This window comes from Bos indicus x Bos taurus, chromosome 1, assembly GCF_003369695.1.
Source record: "Bos indicus x Bos taurus breed Angus x Brahman F1 hybrid chromosome 1, Bos_hybrid_MaternalHap_v2.0, whole genome shotgun sequence".
Taxonomy (NCBI): Eukaryota; Metazoa; Chordata; class Mammalia; order Artiodactyla; family Bovidae; genus Bos; species Bos indicus x Bos taurus.
In genome coordinates, this window is record NC_040076.1 from 95,809,562 (window position 1) to 95,828,785 (window position 19,224).

At 42.7% G+C, this 19,224-nt stretch overlaps 1 protein-coding gene across 10 annotated transcripts in view; it reads left to right on the top strand.

Annotated features, from left to right (window-relative positions):
* The window catches only part of TNIK (TRAF2 and NCK interacting kinase), a 407,656-nt gene that overhangs the window by 326,008 nt on the left and 62,424 nt on the right, over positions 1-19,224 (top strand). For 6 of the 10 annotated variants that reach the window (XM_027541146.1, XM_027541120.1, XM_027541085.1 and 3 more), the window contains exons 13-16: positions 4,020-4,130; positions 5,103-5,189; positions 6,243-6,431; positions 16,348-16,512. In XM_027541146.1, coding sequence (XP_027396947.1) covers positions 4,020-4,130; positions 5,103-5,189; positions 6,243-6,431; positions 16,348-16,512 — 552 coding nt within the window. The remainder of the gene's footprint in view (positions 1-4,019; positions 4,131-5,102; positions 5,190-6,242; positions 6,432-16,347; positions 16,513-19,224) is intronic. The other 4 variants (XM_027541165.1, XM_027541136.1, XM_027541109.1 and 1 more) reach the window with 1 other exon arrangement.

Consider the following 19,224-nt stretch of genomic DNA (forward strand, 5'->3'; position numbering starts at 1 on the left):
TTCAGTTCAGTTTGGTTGCTCAGTCAAGTCTGACTCTTTGCGACCCCATGAATCGCAGCATGCCAGGCCTCCCTGTCCATCACCAATTCCCGGAGTTCACTCAGACTCACATCCATCAAGTCAGTGATGCCATCCAGCCATCTCATCCTCTGTCATCCCCTTCTCCTCCTGCCCCTAATCCCTCCCAGCATCAGAGTCTTTTCCAATGAGTCAACTCTTCACATGAGGTGGCCAAAGTACTGGAGTTTCAGCTTTACCGTCATTCCTTCCAAAGAAATCCCAGGGCTGATCTCCTTCAGAATGGACTGGTTGGATCTTCTTGCAGTCCAAGGGACTCTCAAGAGTCTTCTCCAACACCACACTTCAAAAGCATCAATTCTTCGGCGCTCAGCCTTCTTCACAGTCCAACTCTCATATCCATACATGACCACGGGAAAAACCATAGCCTTGACTAGACAAAGCTTTGTTGGTAAAGTAATGTCTGTGCTCTTCAATATGCTATCTCGGTTGGTCATAACTCTCCTTCCAAGGAGTAAGCGTCTTTTAATTTCATGGCTGCAGTCACCATCTGCAGTGATTTTGGAGCCCCCCAAAATAAAGTCTGACACTGTTTCCACTGTTTCCCCATCTATTTCCCATGAAGATCATCGCATCCATGCTAGACTGGATGCAATGATCTTCGTTTTCTGAATGTTGAGCTTTAAGCCACCTTTTTCACTCTCCACTTTCACTTTCATCAAGAGGCTTTTTAGTTCCTCTTCACTTTCTGCCATAAGGGTGGTGTCATCTGCATATCTGAGGTTATTGATATTTCTCCCAGCAATCTTGATTCCAGCTCGTGCTTCTTCCAGTCCAGCATTTCTCATGATGTACTCTGCATATAAGTTAAATAAGCAGGGTGGACAATATACAGCCTTGATGTACTCCTGTTCCTATTTGGAACCAGCCTGTTGTTCCATGTCCAGTTCTAACTGCTGCTTCCTGACCTGCATACAAATTTCTCAACAGGCAGATCAGGTGGTCTGGTATTCCCATCTCTTTCAGAGTTTTCCAGTTTATTGTGATCCACACAGTCAAAGGCTTTGGCATAGTCAATAAAGCATAAATAGATGTTTTTCTGGAACTCTCTTGCTTTTTCCATGATCCAGCGGATGTTGGCAATTTGATCTCTCGTTCCTCTGCCTTTTCTAAAACCAGCTTGAACATCAGTTCCCGGTTCACGCATTGCTGAAGCCTGGCTTGGAGAATTTTGAGCATTACTTTACTAGCGTGTGAGATGAGTACAATTGTGCAGTAGTTTGAGCATTCTTTGGCATTGCCTTTCTTTGGGATTGGAATGAAAACTGACCTTTTCCAGTCGTGTGGCCACTGCTGAGTTTTCCCAATTTGCTGGCATATTGAGTGCAGCACTTTCACAGCATCATCTTCCAGGATTTGAAATAGCTCAACTGGAATTCCATCACCTCCACTAGCTTTGTTCATAGTGATGCTTTCTAAGGCCCACTTGACTTCACATTCCAGGATGTCTGGCTCTAGGTCAGTGATGACACCATCATGATTATCTGGGTCATGCAGATCTTTTTTGTACAGTTCTTCTGTGTATTCTTGCCATCTCTTCTTAATATCTTCTGCTTCTGTTAGGTCCATACCATTTCTGTTCTTTATCGAGCCCATCTTTGCATGAAATATCCCTTGCTATCTCTAATTTTCTTGAAGAGATCTCTAGTCTTTCCCATTCTGTTGTTTTCCTCTGTTTCTTTGCATTGATCACTGAGGAAGGCTTTCTTATCTCTTGCTATTCTTTGGAACTCTGCATTCAGATGCTTATATCTTTCCTTTTCGCTTCTTTTCTTTTCACAGCTATTTGTAAGGCCTCCCCAGACAGCCATTTTGCATTTTTGCATTTCTTTTCCATGGGGATGGTCTTGATCCCTGTCTCCTGTACAATGTCACGAACCTCATTCCATAGTTCATCAGGTACTCTATCTATCAGATCTAGGCCCTTAAATCTATTTCTCACTTCCACTGTATAATCATAACGGATTTGATTTAGGTCATACCTGAATGGTCTAGTGGTTTTCCCTAGTTTCTTCAATTTCAGTCTGAATTTGGCAATAAGGAGTTCATGATCTGAGCCACAGTCAGCTCCCGGTCTTGTTTTTGTTGACTATATAGAGCTTCTCCATCTTTGGCTGCAAATTATATAATCAGTCTGATTTCGGTGTTGACCATCTGGTGATGTCCATGTGTAGAGTCTTCTCTTGTGTTGTTGAAAGAGGGTGTTGGCTATGACCAGTGCATTTTCTTGGCAAAACTCTATTAGTCTTTGCCCTGCTTCATTCCGTATTCCAAGGCCAAATTTGCTTGTTATTCCAGGTGTTTCTTGACTTCCTACTTTTGCATTCCAGTCCCCTGTAATGAAAAGGACATCTTTTTTGGGTGTTAATTCTAAAAGGTCTTGGAGGTCTTCATAGAACCGTTCAACTTCAGCTTCTTCAGCGTTACTGTTTGGGGCATAGACTTGGATTACTGTGATATTGAATGGTTTGCCTTGGAAACGAACAGAGATCATTCTGTCGTTTTTGAGATTGCATCCAAGTACTGCATTTCGGAGTCCTTTGTTGACCATGATGGCTATTCCATTTCTTCTGAGGGATTCCTGCCCGCAGTAGTAGACGTAATGGTCATCTGAGTTAAATTCAGCCATTCCAGTCCTTTTTAGTTCGCTGATTCCTAGAATGTCTACATTCACTCTTGCCATCTCTTGTTTGACCACTTCCAATTTGCCTTGATTCGTGGACCTGACATTCCAGGTTCCTATGCAATATTGCTCTTTACAGCATCGGACCTTGCTTCTATCACCAGTTACATCCACAACTGGGTATTGTTTTTGCTTTGGCTCCATGCCTTCATTCTTTCTGGAGTTATTTCTCCACTGATCTCCAGTAGCATATTGGGCACCTACTGACCTGGGGAGTTCCTCTTTCAGTATCCTATCATTTTGCCTTTTCATGCTGTTCATGGGGTTCTCAAGGCAAGAATACTGAAGTGGTCTGCCATTCCCTTCTCCAGTGGACCACATTCTGTCAGCCCTCTCCACCATGACCCGCCCGTCCTGGGTGGCCCCACAGGCATGGCTTAGTGTCATTGAGTTAGACAAGACTGTGGTCCTAGTGTGATTAGATTGACTAGTTTTATGGTTTCAGTGTGTCTGCCCTCTGATGCCCTCTTGCAACACCTACCGTCTTACTTGGGTTTCCCTTACCTTGGGCGTGGGGTATCTCTTCACGGCTGCTCCAGCAAAGCACAGCCGCTGCTCCTTACCTTGGACGAGGGATATCTCCTCACTGCCGCCCTTCCTGACCTTCAACGTGGGATAGCTCCTTTAGGCCCTCTTGCGCCCGCGCAGCCACAACTCCTGCCCTACAAGGTGTCAAAAACATTGAACAGCATTTGCATTATGAATGTGCTTTAAAGTCTATAGAATCTCACAGCTTGATATATAAAATGACTAATTTATTATACATCAGTGGTGGTGTTGGTTAGCCACTAAGTCATATGTGACTCTTTGTGACCCCATGGACAGCAGCCCGCCTACCTCCTCTGTCCATTGGATTTCCCAGGCAAGAATACTGGATTGGCTTGCCATTTCCTTCTCCAGGAGATCTTCCCCACCCAGGGATTGAACCCACGTCTCCTGCACTGACAGGCAGATTCTTTACCGCTGAGCCACCAGGGAAGCTATCCATCTGAGTTACCCACCCCTGATTTGAAAACCCCCATCAGGCAACTGGAAGGATGCTCTGAACGGGAACATCTTGGGAGAAGGGTAAACCTGGAGAGCTCATCTCTGTGATAAATACTGAATTGCTGTCACCCCATCCTGACCAATGTGTCCCCAAATAGGACAGGTGAGAGACCCTCAGGCGTGCAGGCATCTCATGAACAGTCAGTCATATCCACAGCTCTGCAGCTCTCCCTGCTGATTTCCTTCATGGCTGTCTGCTTTTCCCCCACAGCAACAAAGGCGAGAGAAGGAGCTGCGGAAACAGCAAGAGAGGGAGCAGCGCAGACACTATGAGGAGCAGATGCGCCGGGAGGAGGAGAGGCGTCGCGCAGAGCACGAGCAGGTACAGCGGGGACCTGGGAGCCCTACAGATGGCCCCACATGAACACCAGCACCAGCCGCCTCTGGGCTGTGGGTCACCTTCTCCTAGGTCTGCTCGGCTTAAGCCGGTTTTTACTCTTGCTCCAGCAACTATTCTCGCCTGTTCAAGAAGTCAAATGCACAACCTTGGCAAAGCCTGCTCATTCAACCTGGCTTCCTCCCCAGGCCGAAGTCCCCTGACACCTTGATGTCATGCTTCTCCCAGCCCAGGGCACCGGCTCTGAAAGTAGCACTGGGGCATGATAAATGAGCCAAGTCCTCCTCTTTCATCGCTTCAGAAGAGCTTTTCTACTCACGCTGCTCTGGTCTCCATGACTCTGGGCCATCGATGCAGCCCCTTTCTCTCTTTGTTAGAATCATGTTCTGACAGTGCAGTGAAACTGCAGGATGGTTCCTTTACAAAGACAGTTCATGACAGCATTCAGTCGTTATTTTATCCCCACTGCTTACAATGGGGAGCCTCTGAACTGTATAGCCTTGTTAATCTCAGGTAGCCCGTAAAGAGGGAGCCTATAATGAAAAGTTTTAAAATAAGCTGGGTTCTCAGGACTTGCCAGTGGTTAAGACTCCATGCTTCTGCTGCAGGGGGCACAGGTTCGAGCCCTGGTCTGGGAACTAAGATGCCACATGACCAAAAAACAGAAAATATATGGATAATACTTTAACAACAACAAAAGCTGGGTTCTTAAAACCAGATAGTCACAGCAAAGCATTGAGCTGTCTCCATCCGCTGCTGTTGTGCCTTTGACTGCACTGAAGTGCTTTTGCTGTGGTGCTGGGTATCTTTCCTATTTAGTGAAGAGGTGTTTGGGTATTTTTTTCCCTGCTTCCACACTTCACTTGGCAGTTTCTTCTCACCTTTGAAATTACCGGTTCTTTCTCTCTCCCTTTCCCTCTCGTGTTCCTCTGCATTCTCTGCTGCCTGCCTCTCCAGGAGTACATCAGGCGACAGCTGGAGGAGGAGCAGAGGCAGCTAGAGATCTTACAGCAGCAGCTACTGCATGAACAAGCTCTACTTCTGGTAATGGGAATGCCAAGCCCACTGGTCTGCTCTGTGTCCATCTCGTGTGTGTGTGTGTGTGGTCTCCTCTAACGTGCCAGTCAGGAAATGGGGATCCACCCAGCCTCATAGACCTGGAAAATCTTCTAAAACTTAATGAGTTTCCTGACCCAGGGTGCCGAGTCACCGCTTTGAATATACTTGTTGCACATTCTTTATTAACGCCAGCCATTTGCAAAACTTCAACGTGAATCCAGTCTTAGTACAAGTTCAGGCTGTTTCTGAGACCCACTGTGTTTATTGCAGAGTAACGTTCACAGTCATTTGCAACATGCTGGAATACAATCACAGCAGAGTATCCCTCATCCGTAGGAAACCACTCAGCTCTGGAGTCCTATTTCATTTGCAGACTATTAGTTTTACCCTCACAATGGGAACATTTTGTGTTCCCTGCTCAGGCAGCTTCCACTTGAAGTGTTTTGGTGTTTTTTTAGCCTTATTGCACTGCTCTCCAAATGAGCTGCTTGGTGTATCCTTTTTTTTTTTTTTAACTTAACTTTTTATTCAGTGGCACTGTGATTTTTTTTTTAGCCTGTACACGTTTTTGCTAATGGTTTCTGTTGGTCCAAGTTTTGTCAAATGAAAGATGATGTAGGCAGTATCTTTAGGTTCTTATTCTGTTTTGTACATGTTTGAATAGTTTAATGATTAAACCAGGAAGTGGATAGTTCCTTACAGGGGTTGTGCGCTGACCGTCCAAATATCCTCATTGTTGCCATTTTCTTGGTTGCAGTTCATTGAGGACAAGTCACTTTGTGAAGGGTGGTGTTCTGTAGGGGTTGCCATTAAAACAGTAGTGTTTTCATTAAATGCCACATTCTGTGTAGATGCTAACCCGAGGCTGTACCTTATCTCTATGGCTCATCCCTGTGTCCTCTTGTGATTTTGTTGGTATTAAGGTCCTTTGTTATTTATCATCTCTTTTGCTTCCATTGCATGCTTCCCTGGTACGGGCCAGTGGTTTCCCTATGGTAATTTAGCCTTTTCTTTATTCTCCTTTCCTGATCTGGACAGGAATATAAGCGCAAGCAGTTGGAAGAACAGAGACAAGCAGAAAGGCTACAGAGACAACTGAAGCAAGAGAGAGACTACTTGGTTTCTCTTCAGCATCAGCGGCAGGAGCAGAGGCCTGTGGAGAAGAAGCCACTGTATCATTACAAAGAAGGGATGAGTCCTAGTGAGAAACCAGCATGGGCCAAGGAGGTAAGTAAGCGAACAAGTACAGCCTATACCTACCTTGCCTTGAGTATAGGGGCCATAATGAGTTTCTCCCGTAGAAACAGAGAGTTAAACTACAAAGCTGCGAAATAACTTGTATGAGACATACATGCTTTGTTTTGGGAAGAACTATAACCTTATTTCGGAGAAGGCAATGGCACCCCACTCTAGCACTCTTGCCTGGAAAATCCCATGGATGGAGCAGCCTGGTGGGTCGAAGTCCATGGAGTTGCTAAGAGTCGGACAAGACTCAGCAACTTCACTTTCACTTTTCACTTTCACACATTGGAGAAGGAAATGGCAACCCACTCCAGTGTTCTTGCCTGGAGAATCCCAGGGACGGGGGAGCCTGGTGGGCTGCCGTCTATGGGGTCGCACAGAGTCGGACACGACTGAAGCGACTTAGCAGCAGCAGCAGCATAACCTTATTTCTATACCACAATCCATTTGTGGTTCTTTTTTGTAAGTAACAGCAGGAAGCAGAGAATCTTTTTCTGTACTGGAATCCAGTTGAGTTTGTGGCTGGAGGAGTGGAAGAATGTGATGTAAGACTTCAGGAATTCTAGGTAGGATAATTTCCTATCTGTACCTAGACCCTGAAACTGACGGTTGGTATTGTCACGAATATCCTCTAATCTTCTGTGGTACCAGTGAAGACACAGTTGGTCCCAGACTTGTGGTTGTGCTTCACTTACAGGGTCGGAGGTCATTTAAATATATTACAAATACTTTCATGGGAATGATCCTTCATTTGCTCAACTACTAGACTAAAGAAGGGTTAGGGTTAGCACCTAATGATTTCCTTTATTTTCCTGTAAGCAAAACTAGTCATTCAAAAGAGTGATTTGTATTACTTTACATTTTGTCCTAGTATCTTCAGATATTTATAGCTAGAGCTTATTTCAAGTTATCTAGACTACAATATTACTAGAACTGGATTTCTTACATAAGACCCTATTTTTATAATTTTTTTATTTTCTGTTCTATCTTACATATGTATGCTGCTGCTAAGTCGCTTCAGTCTTGTCCGACTCTGTGCGACCCCATAGACTGCAGCCCACTAGGCTCCCCTGTCCCTGGGATTTTCCAGGCAAGAGTACTGGAGTGGGTTGCCATTGCCTTTTCCTTACATATGTATAGAATACACTTGAAATTATGTTGTTGTAATATAAAAAATGGTTGTGTATGAGGAGTAGAAACTAGAGTCTTTTATTTAAGCTTTTTGTTTAAATCCTTCATGAGTGTATTATTTTTTATAAAACTGGTAACATTTTTTTTTAAGACTTAAAAACTAAATCTGTAGAGAAAATCATTCTGTTCAATATACAGAACATTTTTGATCACTTTCCCTTAAATGTGATTTGTATTTACCTATGTCAGTAAAAACTGCCCCAGGTCAGTAATTCAGTTTTGTGATCCTACCCGCAGATATAGCACCAACCCTTTAACAACGCATCTGTTCTTCCAGTTAAGCAGAATCACTGCTGTTAAACAGCAGCTGACATGCTTCCTGGCTAGCAAAGATGTGCCACTTTCTTCCACTGCTAAACCATGCCAAGCTGAAACCCTCAGCTAAAGCAGATTCACAGCTCCTGATCATGGCAGATGTTCAGACGGCTGAAAAACTAGCCTCTACTAAGTTAGCACCTACAGAAATTAATGGTTCCAGATCAGGACTCTTGTTTGAGCATCACTCACGGAAGAAGGATGAAACAGCTTATCCTATTAGACTTGGTCTTGAAGATCACCTGAAGCCTCAGGGACCTTCAAGGACCACAGTGAGATCAAGAAAGCGATCTCACTCCCAATGATGTAGCCCACCTCGAGAGTCAGGACCCCAAGTCATTTGTGTGTCCTCTCCAAACATCTCCAAAGTGATGAGCCCCAAGTTGTCTATTTCTGCAAGTAAGAAGGGCCTTAGAGACCCATGTGGACCTCGGGGCATGAACTCATGCGTCCATACAAGTAGCTCGTCTCCTCCAAGAAGTGCTGCATCGTTAAATGGCCTCTCTGGGATGCATGACCACCTGTCCTGCAGTGCTCCCAGCCCCAAGCATAAGTTTAGGAAAGGGACACCTACAGATCCCTCCAGACACCACCTGGAGAGGACTGGGATGCCTTGTAAAGTATACCACAATCTCCTTTCCCCTGGACAGCTCCCTCATACACAAATGTACCAGGAAAGGGGAAGAAACGTCAAACAGTTTCCACTTCCTTCCTTTCACCACTACTCAGCACATTCTTATTTTCACTTAAACATTTTAACTTCATTGTTTTCTAGTTACCATCTGTCCTCATCGTTAAATTGGCTGGCCTGTCCTCTCTATTCAGAACTAATTCAAGGGCGCCAAGGTTTCAGGAGCCATGGCATTCCTGGGGGCACATCTCTGCAGATATCACGAGGGAAATTTTCTAGACTTTGTAATTCCCCTGTGCTTCTCGGCCAGGCTCCTAGTGTAAAGAAAAGTTAGATAATGGGTGTGCAAACAGCATGGTTGTGTCATCAGTTACTCTTGATGTGAGGTTCCCAGGCCATCCTAAGTCTGGCCCACCTCTGGTGGGTGACATCTTCCAAGGTCTCTGGCTTCCTGATAGCTGGTATTCTTCTTCTGGGCTTCATGCACTTTTGGACATGTGTGTGTGTGCCTGTGTGCTTACTCGTGTCCAACTCTTTGCAATCCCATGAACTGTAGCCCACCAGGCTCCTCTGTCCATGGGATTTCCCAGGCAAGAATACTGGAGTGGGTTGCCATTTCCTACTCCAGAGGATCTTCCCAACCCAGGGATCGAACCAGCATCTTTTCTGTCTCCTGCATTGACAGGCAGATCCTTTACCACTCGGGTCACCTTCTTTTTGGATTTTGTATTTAATCCTATCTTCCTGGGTGTGGTTAACATAACGCAGCTTCCAACTAACCACCTATCTCTTCATGAAGCAGTTCCCAAGTCTTTGAGTGGGTGTTCCTGTTTTAGAAGAAAGATGAAACATTTAAATGATAGAATGAATGACAGGGCTAAATTGGGGATTGTAGCAACTGGTATACAAGTAAAAACAAATGATTATCTGCCTGAGTTTGATTCATCATTTTTTTAACACCCACTTCCTAAGATGGGGATAAAAATGACTGTAAGGATCCTTATTGTCTAGATCTTTCAGTGCCTCTATCAGCAATGTATGAACTTTTCTTCTAGAGCTTTATTTACAGATTTCTTTGCTTTCTTATAGTAGGGAGGTAGGTGAAGTTCAAAGTAGCCAAACAGTAAAATACATTTCAAGACTTTAGATATGGACAGAATTTCTAGCTCAGCAGTGTTTTAGTTATCAATCGATAAAAAGAATCCAGGTTTAACTGTCTTTTGAAGGTATAAAAAGAGGGACCATTTTCTTTTCTAAATGCCAGGATATAAACTTGAAAATATCCTCACCAAGGATGAGGTGGCAGCGATGTCATGGTCTCCTGTGATAGAGGCTCTGAGCTTTTTTGTACCATGTGCCTCTGAAGACACCAGCCAGCTGTCTTCCTCTTACAGCTGCCTCTTTTGTAATCTGCTCCTGTATTTGATTTGTAACTCACCTCTATACCTTCTGGGCTTCCCTGGTGGCTCAGTTGGTAAAGAATCTGCCTGCAATGCAGGAGACCCAGGCTCAGTCCCTGGGTCTGGAAGATCCCCTGGAGAAGAAAATAGCAACCCACTCCAGTATTCCTGCCTGGAGAATCCCATGGACAGAGGAGCCTGGTAGGCTGTCAGTGGAGTCACAAAAGTCAGACAGGACTTAGCAGCTAAATCACCAACACACCTTCTCATCATCCTGAGTTTTCCTTCTTTGGTTACTTTTCCATCCACTTATTTCTCTTCCTTATAGTAAATCTGCATTTTTTTCATTAGCAGTGTAATGTTGTTACAATGGTTCATCCTTCATGGTTTTGTTCCTTCATTTTGTAAAACATAAGTCGTCATCATGTTTCTCATTTCCTTTCTTATTAATTTGTCAGATGTAGCGAGAACAAATGGAAACACTCAGTTGTTGGCAAATCTTGTTGAACTCTTCTCTCTATCCTTTTCCTGAGTATTCTGGTTGTCCTAAATGTCACATTAGCTTTGATTTTCAGATCTCAGCCAGAAAGGAACACCAATGTCTCCATCAAAAGGAGAGGTAGTGGACATTCTCACTCCTTTCAAATTCTCTGCCATTTTTGAATGGAATGTAAGTCAGATTTGTTCTGTAAAAACATCAATATGATATACTATATTAAACATCAGCAAAATTTAAAGATTCCCCCCACCACCACCTCCCACACTGGCTCTTTCTGAAAGATGGATACTCCTTTTCTTTTAAAGCCCTTTTCTTTATAATGGTACAGATTCCTATTTCTTATAATGGCTTGTGATTATTGGGGCCTGACAATATATTTTTTTTAAATTTTCACCAACACACAGCAGCAACAGAATGCTCTATCTATGAGTATTGCATGAGATGGCATTTTCCTTTTTTTTTTAACACTTCATCATGTTCTTTCTCTGTAATACATGCCAGTCATCTGGTCATGGTTTTATTTAGCAAATGATGGGCCAAGATGTCTCTTTATATCCCATCAGTTCACTGGGCTTTGAAATTCCTGTATATAAGAACTCCTTCTCCGCTTGTTTTCTCTGCTCTACACTGATACTTTTTTTTCTTTTTATTTGAGTTATTTTATATGAGCTCTCATATAAATATTTAGAGAGTTTACAGCTCTGTTCCCATCTTTCCTTAGTTTCTGTTTATCTCTCTTAAGATTTAGCATGAAACAGACCTGGCAGGAAATAGGAAAGAGCTCGTTTGAGTTCTCATTCTTCCGCTTCCAGGCTGTGTGACCCTGAAGTGTCCCAGCCTTCCTGGGGTATAGCCTACCCATCTGTACTTTCTCTCTCAAAGTTGGGAGGATCCTGGGCAATCGTGTGTGAATGTGCCATTGAAACTGTAGGCACTCTACAACTGCAAATGAAGTAGTCACCGTATTTCTGTGTTGCTCCAAAGGCTGTTGTTGACCACAAGGAATAAGTGTTTTGCCTCTGTTGTTTCTGGTTGGGATTTCACATGAGCAGTTCACATGCATCTCCCATCTCCTCCACGTACCTCTCTCCAGTGATGGATACACACTTGTTAATTTCTCATCTCAGCCTGCTAAAGATTGGCCTCCGTACTTTGAAGTTGTCCATTCACACGAGGATCTATACTTTTCTTGTGCAATCCTTGGTTAGGAGTAGATCTTGGTAAAGTACCCCAGGGCCTTATCTTTGACAAGACTACATTTCAAGCATTCCCTAGGAATGAGGGCAGGAGAAGGACGTGACAGGATGAAATAGTTAGATGGCATCCCCAACTCAATGGACATGAATTTGAGCAAACTCAACAAGGAATGAGTGTTTCCTCTGTCCTCCAAGGTGCCCCAGAGAAGGGATAGCCCCAGTCTTGCTCAGTAACCATCTTCCCATGTGGTTTTGCCAAAAGACAGCATGACTCACCTCTTCATGTGCCCAGTGAGTGCAGGATCAGAATACCTAATGAGGACTTAAAGGTCATTGAACTTCTTTATCTTAACTTCTTTCTCTTCCTCCAGCACTGCCAGTAAAGACAGAAATCAAATGTTTTGTCCACTTAGAGGGGAAAATTTCCCATACAGTTGTGTTCAATTCACCATATACTAGCTCTTAAGCAGGACTTCGAAGACCTACATAGACTCCCACAGACCCTACAGTCATATATTTAATAAAGTGTTATTAAAATACACCCATATGACAGTAAATATATTTTGTTGTCAACATTTTAAAAACTACTTCTATGATTTTGTTTTGAAATCTCTCAGCAGATAACATTTCTTATTGCTCTGTGAGACATTAGAAGTTGTAAATTGTTTTCAAATGCACAAAACAATTTAACAATTGACATTGATGTAATGTTTATACTTGTATACATGTTTCAACATGGTTACTTATTTTGAAATTTTTTTTAAATCTTGTAATCAACACATTTATTTTCAGGTCTTCTGTTACCCACTGGGTAACACAGTCCTGCCTGGAGTGGAATCTTATTTCTGAGACCACAGTTATTTTTTATTTTTCCCTGTAATGCTGTAATAAATAATATAGCATTTCTGCAGAAGTGATTCAAACCTATTCAAAGTTATTTTAGTTTTGATGGTAAAATGATTCTTTTAATAAGAAAAAAGCCTGATTCTATGGTAAAATTGATCTTTCTCTCCTAATGTAGTTCTCTATATTTGTTGATAATCCCATCAAGTATAAACTCCTTTCTAACAGATGTCTTCTGTTGTTATGGAATGGCATCTTGACATTCTTTATACAGTGCTACTAGAACACTTTTTTGGTGGTACTTAAGATATTTTACATCTTCTTGGTAGCAGGAGGTTGAAGTGAAGACTCATTTTTTTTTAAATCATATCATAAAAGGAAGAATATATCTCCATTGAAACCCAGTTTTTAATCACATATATTCTTAATCTGGAGGAAAACACCTCTTGTGTCTCATTCAGTGTTCAATTAGTAAACATAAGATGTGATGAATCAGGAGGACAGACCTTTGTCCATCTGAAACGGTTACTAGGATGTTTGATTTGGTATCTTTACTCCAGTATTCACGCTGTTCCTTTGGTGCAAAAGCAACAGATAGCGTTATCTTCCTGAAGACTTTAGGACAAGATTTTCTTGAGACAGAGTAGCCTGATGCCTCACTGTTACACTTATACAGATTTTCAGATTCTTGGGACAAATTCCAACCCAGGAAATCTCATCACATTGGGTTCATCCTGAAATAATCTGCAGAGTGTAACAATAGATTATTCATACCATATATTTTACGATGGTAAAGACTGAAACATACTGATGGTAGGATTTAGTATGTAAACGAACTGAGAGAAGGCATAGGCAATGTTACTAGAAATACATTAGTGATATCCACACACAAATTGTGGTGCTGGAGAAGACTCTTAGGAGTCCTTTGGACAGCAAAGAGATCAAACCAGTCGATCCTAAAGGAAATCAACCCTGAATATTCATTGGTAGGTCTGTTGCTAAAGCTGAAGCTCCAATACTTTGGCCACCTGATGCGGAGAGCCAACTCACTGGAAAAGACCTTGATGCTGGGAAGGATTGAGGGCAGAAGGAGAAGGGGGTGACAGAGGATAAGATGGTTGGATGGTATCATCAACTCAGTGGACATGAGTTTGAGCAAGCTTAGGGAGATAGTGAAGGACAGGGAGGCCTGGTGTGCTGCAGTCCATGGTGTCGCTAAGAGTCAGGCATGACTTAGCAACTGAACAAAACGGTATCCACACATGACTAATCAGACCCATTAACTGCCTGGGAAAATCAGCATCCCTCTTTGTGCCCCACTCATTTCTAACAACGGTTTTAGGGCGTATGTGGCCCACGGTCCTATTAGAGACAAAGGTGCTTCCTTTCCTGGAGGTTTGTTGCTGGCAGTTGCCAAAAGAATTCTTCATCTCAAAAATGGTTTCCTTGTTCAATGGAGATCTTTGGGGACAGACTTTTCAGCTGTTGTTTTTAATGTACTGTTTCTAAATGTGGGTTTAAAACAATCTAAAGATATTTTATGGCTAAAAAAATAAGAATGGCAGGTATCTTAACTTCCTTACAATATTTGGTTTGTAAATATCTGGTAAGAAGTGGCTACAGTTTGGATAAACAATTATATATCTGAAGATGAATTGAACCTCTTGGATTTCTGACCTCAGACTGCAATGGTTTGAATATTGAGGGGTACCTATATATGTGATTTTTCTATTTAATGATCTTCCCTAGAAATAAGAAAATGACTAATACTTGACTAATTCCGGTGGTCTAGAAATAGTCATGGAGAAGGCAATGGCACCCCACTCCACTAATCTTGCCTGGAAAATCCCATGGATGGAGGAGCCTGGTGGGCTGCAGTCTTTGGGGTCGCTAAGAGTTGGACACGACTGAACGACTTCACTTTCACTTTTCACTTTCATGCATTGGAGAAAGAAATGGCAACCCACTCCAGTGTTCTTGCCTGGAGAATCCCAGGGATGGAGGAGCCTAGTGGGCTGCCATCTACGGGGTCGCACAGAGTCGGACACGACTGAAGCGACTTAGCAGTAGAAATAGTCATCTTCTTCTCAAAGAGTCTAGTATTTGGAAAAAACAATACGTTGCATGCCTTGGTCTCAGTTTATCTAGGGTTATCTTTGCAGGACTTTCTGTTTGTGTTCTCATCTCAAAGCTGGCTTTGTTCTTTCCTTTTGCTCAACACAATAGCTAAACAATTATTGCTGATGTAATACTTTTTACACACACATACTTCCACAAAGTATACATGTTCTGGTTTATATCCCTGGTTTTTTGCTGATTATCTTATTTGGTGTGTGGTAAGCTTCTGAGACATGGAATTTCAAAACCAAAGTCAACTGGATGTCAGTTGCACATACATGCACAGCCATGGCCAGGGAAGAGGTGTTCAGATGACTCTTGTGTAGAGGCAGAAGGGTGGTTTCCTCTACTGTAGCACATCTTAACATGTTAACATGTTTATAGTTAATTTGAGAGTTTTAAAAATAGACTTCGTGTATGAGACTGAGTCTGCCTCTAGGAATATTCAGAATAGGATGGGAAAGAAGAGCCCTTTTGACTTTTTATTTCAAATCAGGAAGTAAAATGAATAAAGGATCTTAGCTGTTACATACAAATATGTCTTGAGGACCCACATGTGGGTTCCGTAACAGGCTATTACAACACAAAGATAGTGAGTCAGCAGAAGAGAGTTAATGGGCATCAGGGTGGAATTATTGCCCCAGTGGGTTTGGAAATTACAACTGTCAAATTGACCCTGAAGACATAAAGGACAGGACAAGATGGATCTGGAGAAAAGTGCTAAGACCTTTTAAAGCTGTTGAAGATTTTAAGTCACGTCTTGCAGTGTACATTTTGTTTATCTACATTTTTATTTATAATTTGTCCTCTGCCACAGATTGTCTAAGGGTGACTTTTGCTTATAAAGATAGCCTTCCCGGGTCCTTTGAGCCTTCCCTGTGAAGCACTTCTGTTCAGTTATCTCCTCTGGGCTGAGAGAGACTCTGCAAAAAAAGGGAGTGACAAGGGAATGAAGTGTCCAGAGGGCTGGAGAGGAGAGGAGAAGCAAGAACAAGCGCCATGTGTGGAAATACAGGCAGGACAGAGGGAAGAGAGAGAGAGAGTGGAGTCCAGGCTGGAATGGCAAAAATGCAGCGGGGCAGTGCAGTTTAGGGAACAGGAAGGGAGACACCTGCAAAGAAAAGGCCCTCAAGAGAGAACAAAAAGATACAGGAAGTCAGTTTAAGACAAGCCATGCTCATTGAGCAAGACTCCCACTTGCCCATGAGTAGGGCGCAGGAAGCGATGGAGGGCGAGTGCGCTCGGCACATCCTCTTATCAGCCCTTCTGTGTTCTTCCCCGTCCTGTCTGATTTGTCAGCTCAAAGCAATTTTCTGTTTTCCCCAAACAATTGTAATACCTGACATAGTTGCCTCTCTCCCTGACTGAGCCCTGGATTTGTGACCAGTCAACAGGAGAGTGCTCCAGCTGATGCATGAGAAACTCTTAAAAAGCAGGTCCCAAATTCTCAGCCAATAGAGTAGCACGAGATAATGGGCAATGGAAGGGTGAGGCCTTAAGTATTCTATGTGTTTTCCATGCTGTTATTTACTCTGACAGAAAAGAGCTTTCTGCAGATTTTTGATGCAGAGCAGATAGAGCTTCGACTTTCTAAAATGATTTGATTGGAGGGATGCAAAATGGCTGTGCAGGTGACTACACAAAATCCTGACTAGGAAATAAATCAGCTTCTATCCATTGAAGCACTTCTTTTTTGTTTGTTTTCTAGGTAGAAGAACGGTCAAGGCTCAACCGGCAGAGTTCACCTGCCATGCCTCACAAGGTTGCCAACAGGATATCGGACCCCAACCTGCCCCCACGGTCGGAGTCCTTCAGCATCAGTGGGGTTCAGCCTGCTCGGACACCCCCCATGCTCAGATCAGTCGATCCCCAGGTACAGCGTCCCTTCATTCCACTGGGTTTTTCAACAAGGTGTACAATAAAGTCTAATAAAAGTAACAGGGAATAGTAACATGGATTTGGGTATCAGACCAGCCAAATCATGGCTTTTCCTATCAAATCTCTAGTAAGATAGGAGACCCCACTGAATGTGTAAGACAGAGGGAGAAGAGAGAAGGAAAAAAGCCCCATTCTTAGCTTTAAGCTAACTGCAAAGTCACTTCTTGGTAAATTGGCCTCTCAAGAGACCCATAGAAGCTCCTGCTAGTCCAGAACAGGCATCCTGTGAGTTGAAATTACCAAAGCTAAAATTTATGTAGACCTCTTTGTGACCCCATGGACTGTAGCCCACCAGGCTCCTCTGTCCATGAAATTCTCCAGTAAAAATATAGGAGTGGGTAGCCATTCCCTTCTCCAGGGATCAAACCCAGGTTTTTGGCATTGTAGGCAGATTCTTTACCACCTGAGCCACCAAGGAAGCTTGATGTGTCTATAAACTGTTACATTATCTTTTGTTCCTTGGAATTTTGACATGAGCCTGAAACTGGAAAAGTTAAATGGACTAGATGAAGTAAAATTGTGTTTTCTAAGCCAGTGGTTTTAAAAATGTGGTCCCTAGGGCAGCAGGATCAACATCACCCAGAAACTTGGTAGAAATGCAGATTCTCAGGCCCAACCCAGACTACTGATCAGCAACTCTAGGGGTGGGGCTGGAAGTCTGTAATTTAACAGCCTCCAGGTGATTCTGATACACTTTGACGTTTCAGAACCACTGTTTTAAGCTATTTGGAAAAGAAAAGATTTATTCACTTTTAGATAAGTGGGAAGTTTCTGGAAGTTTTAGAGGAATTTTTTAAATTGTGTATACCAAAAATGAAGTAGGAATTGAGATGTAGGATGAAATTTCATAAAAAAGAGGGGTTACACAGCAGTTCTCACCTAAACGTGTCAAGTTTCTTCCAGGTGCCCACCTGTGTCAACACTCCCACAGGTGTTCTGAGGGCACCTTTGATATATGTAATGCTATTGAACTGGAGTTTCAGAGCAGATGCAATCAAGAATTCTTGATTTTAAGTTTGCCTTTAGTATATGAGGTCCAAAATTCTTCAGTACTAGCCAAATTAGCTTATCTTGCCTTTTTTGTTTTTATTTGTATATAATGAGTTCAGGCCTAAGCATCCATGAGTTCAAAACACACAAAGTTTCTCTTTAAAAAACCCCACTTTGACTTTTTAGGAAAGTTTTTCCCTATAAAAGGAGAGAGTAGAGAGAAAACTTAAGAAACTACGTGAAAGTGACTAGGAAATGAAACTGTTGATATCCTGTGACAGACAGCTAATTGAATTAAGCGTTCTTCAGGAGCTTCAGTTTTTGTTTTTGTTTAAGGGACTCTTTCAAAGTAGGTTTGTGTTTTGTACTGCATATTCTTTAAGTTTATTTTATTCAAGTATAGTCGATTTACAATGTTGTGTTAGTTTCTGCTATACAGCAATATGATTCAGTTACACATATATATACACATTCTTTTCCAGTCTTTTCCACTCTGATTTATCACAGGGTATTGAGTGTAGTTCCCTGTGTTATACGGTAGGACCTTGTTATTTTTGCATTCTATATACAATAGTTTGTATCTGCTAATCCCAAACTCCCAGTTCATCCCTTCCCCACCCCCTCCTCTTGGCAATGACAGGTCTGTTCTTATGTCTGTGAGTCTGCTTTGTAGATAAGTTCATTTATGGCATATTTTAAGTTCCACATAGAAGTGTTACCATATGGTATTTATCTTTCTCTGCTTGATTTACTTTACTTAGTGTAATGACCTCTGAGTCCATCCGTGCTCCTGCAAATGGCAGTATTTCATTCTTTTTTATAGCTGAGTTGTATTCCACTGTGTATGTGTGTGTGCGCGTTTGCGTGTGTATGTATACGTATACATACATACCACATTTTCTTTATTCATTTATCAGTGGACATTTTGCTTCTTTCCATGTCTTGGCTATTGCAAATCATGCTTTTATGAACACTGAGGTACCTATTTGCAAGACAGGCTTTGTTTTTGTGTTAATGCTTAATATATTTAATGATATTTAGCCTTAATATGGACTTCCCTGGTGGCTCAGAGGTAAAGAATCCGCCTTTGATGCAGGAGATGCAGGTTCGATCCCTGGGTCAGGAAGATCCCCTGGAGAAGGAAAAGGCAACCCACTCCAGTATTCTTGCCAGGAAATTGCCTGACAGAGGAGCCTGACAGGCTATAGTCCTAGGGGTCGCAAAGAGTTGAACACAACTGAGCACACACCTGCACAACCTTAATATAACTTTGATTGGTTACAGTTCTGTTCTCGTTGAAGCATCACTCAACCGAAGTGGACTTTGAGGATGTCCTTGGAACCATAGTTAGCAACATTCCAGGCTCCCGAATCAAGAGGCTCTGAAGAGTCTGGGGCAAGGCTGCTCCAGACATGAGACCTCAAGCGCGGGAGGAACAGGGCCAGGCTGGTGGAGGAGGGCTGTGGAGGTGTCCTCTAGCAGTCTGGGCACTGAGATTTCAGACCAAAGAGAGTTTGATAGGTGCCTGGTACAAAGCAAATACTAGATTGATGTTTATTGAATTAACAGTTTAATTTAGAAAATGCTCTAGATGTTTTCCCAGCCAGGATTGATTGACCACCTTCAATATGCCAGGCATGGTGCTAGACTCAGAGAG